The following is a 7,894-nucleotide window of genomic DNA, read 5'->3' on the forward strand; positions in this document are numbered from 1 at the left end:
ACAAAATTATGTATGTAAATAAAATTATGTGTCCAGTGTAGATAATATTATTTTTAATATGATATTAATAAAATATAATATTTTTGTCCATTGGTCATTATGAGATAGTTTACATTATATATCAATACACAGCAATAATTTTAAGTATAAGTAAATTGACAGAAATGGTTTCTCATGTTCCTTATCACTGCTGAACCATATATGAAAGGAAGCATACTCTTATTACAGGTCAACACTTTCCCAGGTTCACACAGCAGCCTGTGCATCTCCCTCCTCAGTCTTCCACCCTCCACCTGTTCCCCTGAGACGTGACCATTGTCCTCCAGCAATAAGATCCTCAATGAGCATGTGGCAGCTCCACGTTCCTCATTGTCCCCTGCAGCTCATCCATTGGCTGCTGACTGTGAGAAACTCCAACAAGCCCAGGACTCACACATTCATATGTAGATCAGGGCCTATAAATAGGAGGCATGAAGCAGCACTGATCACACTCACGCTACACAGAGAGCTGCCCATCTCAGAGATACAGCCATGGCACCGACAGTCACAGCAGCTGTGATCTATTCTCAGGAGCATCTCACTCTGGACAACAAGGTAAACTCACATTCCAGTTCTGTTGTAGATACCCTGCATACTTATTTAACGTCATTGATGTGACATTTCAGACCTGGATCATTAATATCTTTCCTGTTATGTCTTTATAGCTGAGGAAGCCGATGGTGGAGAAGATGCGCAGAGATCGCATCAACAGCAGCATCGAGCAGCTCAAGACTCTCCTGAGCCAAGAGTTTCTCAGCCAGCATCCCGACTCCAAGCTGGAGAAAGCCGACATCCTGGAAATGACAGTTAGTTTCCTGAGACGACAAAGCCATCAGCAGCCAGTGATCACCTCGTCCTGTTCAGCAGATGAAAATGAGGGCTTCTTCGGGTGTGTCCAAGAGATTGTGTGTTTCCTGTCAAGGGAAGATGTGAAGACACAGTCCCAGATGAAACTCCTGAGGCACTTCCAAACCATGCAGCCTTCCTCTGGTAAAAGCAGGGGTGACAGTGTCTTGTCTTGCCAAAGTTCACCAGCTCGTCATACAGCTATTAAAGAGAAGACGCCAGTCAACAGCGCCCTCTGGAGACCATGGTGAACTCAAACACACAGGAGCTCAGACAAACAGAACTGAACATGTTGATCTATGATGAACAGTTGTTCTAAAAGTGTAGGAAGTTGTTTCTTCCTCTTCTGCAAATGCAGGGGATTTCTGGAATTACTTTTATTTGAATCAAATATTAAGATGAAATATTTTGAGATTGAAGAGTTTTCATTTGAATGGAGTTCATTCCTGCTATTGGCAAATTAATGTTGCTTCTAATTTCATGAAAAAATCAGAGCAAATGTGCATTGTTAATACCTCATCTTGTTTTGAGTCTACTTCTTACATATTGTAAGGCGATATCATATAAAATGTTTATTAGTAAGACTGTATCCACCATTCTTAGTGTGGCTATTTAAAAACTATTATTATATAGTAGTTACTGTTATTGTGATCAGTCAGAGTGATGTGTATATTACACTGGAGTTTGCATGGTCTCAGTATCTACTAAAATCATAGTGTGTAAACCACATGTGTTAAAATGTCTTTTATAAAGACATTTACTCGATCAACAGAGTAGTAAGACTGTCTTTGGAATATTTTCAAACTATCACTGTTCATATGTATCTCACTGTGTGAGAAGTGATTTCAGTTCCCTTCAGTGAAGGAGATGTTAATGTTTCAATAACATTTCATTGAAGTTTATTTTATTAAAAGAAAAAGTTCTTGTTATTCATTTGGTTCCTTGTTTCATTTTAAACCATTCTCACCCCCCCAAGGTGATATCTCTATCCCAGGCAACACTAAAGGGACCAGACAGGATGACCAGCTAAACTGTGACCTGACCATATCTGTGTGTGCATTCACCACCTAATCATTTGGTCTTTTACCTGGAGGTCAGCCTGAAACATCAGGATTGCTGTGTTTGAGTTGTCGTTTCACCCCGAGACAAACAGCCATTCCTACTGCTGTGAATGTTTAGGTACCAACTGGCTTTACATGGAATGTTCAAGTGTTTTACTGCATGTCAGTGATATCTACAGCAGGCAAAAGGGAAATGACAGAAACAGTTAAAAACGTTTAATAAATGATATATCATGCAAATAAAATATATATACTGTAAGTAAAATAAAAACCTCTGCAATATGTGATATAAAATAACAGACATTTGCACAAAGTATCTAGTTAAAATATAAATATTGTACAAAAACTATGCCACTGTAGGATCAGTAAGTGCTTCAGTTACACAGGACATTTACATTACATCACACTTCCCTCTGCAGTGTTATGTAGGCTACAGACCTGAAGCACGGTGAACATGGTCAAAATCAAACCTGGGTTCACTTGTGAAGATACCATAAAGGTCCATATAGAACCAGGAAGCTCCCTGATTAGAGAAGGTCTTCCATGGCAGACTGTCCATTCATCTGCCACGGCCTCCACAGAGTTCCCTGACACTGCTGGTGTGACTGTGATGAACCTGCAGCAGAATTTGATATGATCTTGGTTGCTGCAGTTTTCTGGAAGGTAGTCCCTTGGTCTGTAGAGAAACTCCTAATGGCCACTTGCTCAGATGGTTGCTGAGGGACGTGTAGAGACAGGTAGCTGAAGGTCTCCTGTAGACAATTGCTGAAGCCCTTCCTGCAGCTTGGGCTGGAGCTACACTTGGCTTTCTCTTTCAGGAAATGAACGGTCACCTCCAAGATGTCAGCCTTTTCCAGCTTCAAACTGGGCTGCCTTTCTTTCATTTGTTGGCATAATAATGTTTTCAGTTTGTCGATGCTGGCATTGATACGATCTCGGCGAATTTTCTCTACAATTGGCTTGCGCTGCTAGAAAAAAAAGACGAGAATTATTAGCCTATGCACAGATTAGGATTAGAAATGAAACACAGCTGTACAATTGATAAATTTGATATTGGAAGATATTTCCTTACTCTTCTCTTTTCTCGTGTGCAGAAATCCAAGGCTGTACTGTGTCTCTGAAGAGCTGTCGGAGGCATTTTGCATGCGCTGATTGTCAGTCTTACGACGTCAAAGTCCGATGTGTAAAGAGGGTTTAATGCTGGTGCTGTTTATAAGCGGTTTCAAGATCTGGTGGAAAAAGTTCGAGAAAATTTACACTCCCAAGAACCAATAAGTGAGCTGGTCGGTATAATAAACAAAAGAAAAAGCTTCTTTAATGACAGCAGAAGTGTGAACTGATGCACGTGTGACGCGGCGGGTGGTAAAGGAAACCAGCACCGCATTTTCCTGGGAAGCCTTGGGAAGGCGCCGCTGCTCGTATCGCAGACCTGCGAAAATCGGAAACTGTAAAAGCTTTTTGCCCTCTGATGGATCGCAGCCGGTCGGGTTTTATGGACGGGACGTTTATTGCAGACACGCTCCTTCTCTCCCTCCATGGCTCTTCGGCATTAATATTCCCATTTCAATCACCTGTCGGTCACTTTGTTAATGTCTGTCTGAAAGACTGAAACTGTATCGCACTGGCAGCTGAGAGACCAGTACCCGTCCCCGCCGATTTAAACCAGTATCGCTTGAGACAAAATATAAAATGTTAGTATTTCACATAATTACTATCAGAAAGACCGACATCACTCCTGAATCACAATCAAGGCGATATAGTGAATTCCAGTTAAACCAGCAATAAACTGATGTTTAGAGTGCTGTAAGAGTACTACTCTGTATTGCTCACCTTTGAAGGGAAAGCGGAACATTTGGTAGGAGTGATTTTCTGTTTTCTTTTTCTTTGTTTATCAGTATAACTTTATGTGTCTTACACACAGACACGTATATAAATTCCTTTTTATTCTCCTGTCAATATAACTATGTTTATTACGACATACTTCAGCACCTTTCATTTCTCTGCAGGTTATAATCCGACTGTATACATCGTTTGTGGCAAATAAAAATTCGAATGGAAAGATCACACACGTGAATTTGGGGAACCTTAACTGCGCCTGCGTCTAAATCATTCTGCCTGTATTTCACCAGGGAGAATATATTGCTAATCTAACTCGTAACTGTATACAAAACTCCGTCATCACCGCGTTTAAAGGGGAATTCGACCATTTCTATATAGTAACGTACGCGTGACCTTGAAAAGTACATCCATGTCTTCTGATGTAGATTATAATCATACAATGTCTCTTAATGCGAACAATTTCCAGACCATTATTATAGAGGTTCTGCTTCTGTAAACAAGTTTCGGAAAGGCTGTAGAGACTCAGTCCAAAACAATAAAGGAACCAGTGGGTGTCTGATGTTTCTTTCTAAACGGTCCGGGGGGAGATTCAGCTGTATGAACCGGGGGACGCGTGAGTAGGATCCTGCCCGGCTTTCCCACACTAGTCACCCATTCATGGCTCCGTATTCTCATGGGGAGGGACAATGGAAGTGTGCCCTCAATGAAGGGGCCGGATAATAGTGTTTAATTGACATTCTCAGTAAGAACATCTGTGTGCGTTTCTCTGCGTGACACAACCACTCTGCTCAGAATAGCTGATGACAGGAGACGGCAAAGTGTGTCGTTCAACAGGTGCGTGTTCACCATGCAGTGACAGGGTCCCAACTTCTGATTTTACTGTATGTTCTGTGCAATAAATGTAGATGCAGTCATGAATAGGCTTTTACATGCCGTCCCTTCAAAGCGGACATTTAAACATGTCAGTCACGGATAATACATTTGAAAAAATTTGTTACCATGGCCTGTCTGAATATTATAATCACTGAAAATTTTCTCAATTTATTCAACCTGACTTGCTGGGGACCTGCATAATACATTGTGAAATATGAAATATTTTGTAATAAAGTGACCGGAGATAAACGCCGAGAAGGTGAAGACCTCCCTTTTCCCGCCTCGGCAAACCCAGTCCAGATGGTCCTTCGGGCAGTAAGGTCTTGTTCCCCAGCCATGGGAGATCAAACACCATAGCTAATGTTATGTGTGATAAGACACACTTCTTTTGTTCCTCCACAGAAAGCAGTGAATGGACAGAGTGTGGGAAACAGGGGGAAACTCAGTCACACAGAGAGTCACTTGGACAGTGACCACAGACTCAGCTTGACAGATGAGTAACAAGGTCTAATAAGGTTTATAGAGACACTTACAGCAAGAACATTGAGGGTAGATGGATCAAACACAAGTCAGGTGTTTTGTATTTATTTTTTCAATAGAAATAATGTAAACGCCATTTTAAAATATTGCCTTGGACATTATATTGCGGAAACATTTTCTAACCAATGTTTTACAGCCGGCACCGAAATCACTTTAAACTTCATGTAGCCCTGAATAGTGCAACATGTAACTGCTGAGTTACACAGAGATGTTATTTCTTTATATAGGTATAAAATGCTAATAATGTCAAATTAATGGTGCACTGAGATCTGCTCTGTTCTTCACAATCAGAATTGTTCATTTACAGCCAAGCACTTTTATATACAAGGAATTTACTTTTGGGTGCCGTGCAAAACAATCAGGGTCAATTTAGGCAATCAATGTAACAAAATTATGTACATAAATAAAATAATATATCTAGTGCAGATAATGTTGATCTTTCTGTTGGTCATTATGAAATAGTTTACATTATGTATCCATACACAGCAATAATTTTAAGTATAATGAAATTGACAGAAATGGTTTCTCATGTTCCTTATCACTGCTGAACCATATATGAAAGGAAGCATACTCTTATTACAGGTCAACACTTTCCCAGGTTCACACAGCAGCCTGTGCATCTCCCTCCTCAGTCTTCCACCCTCCACCTGTTCCCCTGAGACGTGACCATTGTCCTCCAGCAATAAGATCCTCAATGAGCATGTGGCAGCTCCACGATCCTCATTGTCCCCTGCAGCTCATCCATTGGCTGCTGACTGTGAGAAACTCCAACAAGCCCAGGACTCACACATTCATATGTAGATCAGGGCCTATAAATAGGAGGCATGAAGCAGCACTGATCACACTCACGCTACACAGAGAGCTGCCCATCTCAGAGATACAGCCATGGCACCGACAGTCACAGCAGCTGTGATCTATTCTCAGGAGCATCTCACTCTGGACAACAAGGTAAACTCACATTCCAGTTCTGTTGTAGATACCCTGCATACTTATTTAACGTCATTGATGTGACATTTCAGACCTGGATCATTAATATCTTTCCTGTTATGTCTTTATAGCTGAGGAAGCCGATGGTGGAGAAAATGCGCAGAGATCGCATCAACAGCAGCATCGAGCAGCTCAAGTCTCTCCTGAGCCAAGAGTTTCTCAGCCAGCATCCCGACTCCAAGCTGGAGAAAGCCGACATCCTGGAAATGACAGTTAGTTTCCTGAGACGACAACGCCATCACCAGCCAGTGATCACCTCGTCCTGTTCAGCAGATGAAAATGAGGGCTTCTTCGGGTGTGTCCAAGAGATTGTGTGTTTCCTGTCAAGGGAAGATGTGAAGACACAGTCCCAGACGAAACTCCTGAGGCACTTTCAAACCATGCAGCCTTCCTCTGGTAAAAGCAGGGGTGACAGTGTCTTGTCTTGCCAAAGTTCACCAGCTCGTCATACAGCTATTAAAGAGAAGACGCCAGTCAACAGCGCCCTCTGGAGACCATGGTGAACTCCAACACACAGGAGCTCAGACAAACACAACTGAACATGTTGATCTATGATGAACAGTTGTTCTAAAAGTGTAGGAAGTTGTTTCTTCCTCTTCTCTGTATGCAGGAGATTTCTGCTATTATTTTATTTGAATCAGATATTAAGATGTTTAATTTTAGTACTATTGCCAAAGAGGGGTTAAATATTTTAATTTCCCTCTGACTCTGCTCATGGCAAACTTTTGGGGCATAGATGAATGAAGGGAAATATTTTGGGATTGAATAGTTTTCATTTGAATGCAGTCCATTCCTGCTATTGGCAAATTAATGTTGCTTCTCATTTCATGAAAAAAAAACTTCAATGAAGAAATTATGGCAAATGTGCATTGTTAATGCCTCATTTGGTTTTAAGTTGACTTCTTACATAGTGTAAGGTGATGTCACATGAAAATGTTTATGAGTAAGACTGTATCCACCATTCTTAGTGTGGCTATTTAAAAACTATTATTATATAATAGTTACTGTTATTGTGATCAGTCAGAGTGATGTGTATATTACACTGGAGTTTGCACGGTCTCAGTATCTACTGAAATCATAGTGTGTAAACCACATGTGTTAAAATGTCTTTTATAAAGACATTTACTCGATCAGCAGAGTAGTAAGACTGTCTTTGGAATATTTTCAAACTATCACTGTTCATATGTATCTCACTGTGTGAGAAGTGATTTCAGTTCCCTTCAGTGAATGAGATGTTAATGTTTATTTTTCATTTCTCAGAAGATGATTTTATTAAAAAAAATAGTCCATGTTATTCACTTGGTTCTTTGGCTCATCTCTAAATCATGGGTTACACATCACACACAGCACACTCTAAATCATGGGTTACACATCACACACACAGCATATTCAAACTAAAAAATAATCCACTGAAAGTTACATCCCAATCAAAAGCCAGTAGGTTTCAGTTTGAATTATTTCCATGTGGCCTTGACTTCTCTGATGAGATCTGATCAGGGGCGTCAGAAGTATTTTGAATGTGGGGGGGACACACTGGCGGGGGGTCTGGGGACCTTCCCCCAGAAATTTTTTAATGAATTAGATGCCATTTCCTGCATTCTGGTGTATTTTTAACAGGTTGTTAAACACCTAATTTTACCTACAAAAGTCACTTAATTCAATGACTATTTTAGAGACTCAATAATAAATCCTCATTCAACTAGTCCATA

The 7,894-nt window shown here is 40.7% G+C and overlaps 2 protein-coding genes across 2 annotated transcripts; both read left to right on the forward strand.

Annotated features, from left to right (window-relative positions):
- The first annotated feature begins 285 nt into the window (after positions 1-285).
- LOC140592186 (transcription factor HES-5-like) lies at positions 286-1,540 on the forward strand. Its single transcript, XM_072714901.1, has 2 exons — positions 286-594; positions 705-1,540. Exons 1-2 carry the CDS (start codon positions 532-534, stop codon positions 1,134-1,136), a joined length of 495 nt encoding a protein of 164 aa, XP_072571002.1. The 5' UTR covers positions 286-531; the 3' UTR covers positions 1,137-1,540.
- Positions 1,541-6,047: 4,507 nt separating this feature from the next.
- On the forward strand, positions 6,048-7,412 carry LOC140592187 (transcription factor HES-5-like). Its single transcript, XM_072714902.1, has 2 exons — positions 6,048-6,146; positions 6,257-7,412. The coding sequence occupies exons 1-2, from the start codon at positions 6,084-6,086 to the stop codon at positions 6,686-6,688; spliced, it is 495 nt and encodes a 164-aa protein (XP_072571003.1). The 5' UTR covers positions 6,048-6,083; the 3' UTR covers positions 6,689-7,412.
- The last annotated feature ends 482 nt before the right edge of the window (positions 7,413-7,894 follow it).

Source organism: Paramormyrops kingsleyae, chromosome 8 (genome assembly GCF_048594095.1).
Source record: "Paramormyrops kingsleyae isolate MSU_618 chromosome 8, PKINGS_0.4, whole genome shotgun sequence".
NCBI lineage: Eukaryota > Metazoa > Chordata > Actinopteri > Osteoglossiformes > Mormyridae > Paramormyrops > Paramormyrops kingsleyae.

Coding starts and splice junctions, on each gene's coding strand:
- LOC140592187 (XM_072714902.1), top strand. CDS start 6,084: ATGGCACCGACAGTCACAGCAGCTGTGATCTATTCTCAGGAGCATCTC. Junction 6,147..6,256: donor ATCTCACTCTGGACAACAAG/GTAAACTCACAT, acceptor ATGTCTTTATAG/CTGAGGAAGCCGATGGTGGA.
- LOC140592186 (XM_072714901.1), top strand. CDS start 532: ATGGCACCGACAGTCACAGCAGCTGTGATCTATTCTCAGGAGCATCTC. Junction 595..704: donor ATCTCACTCTGGACAACAAG/GTAAACTCACAT, acceptor ATGTCTTTATAG/CTGAGGAAGCCGATGGTGGA.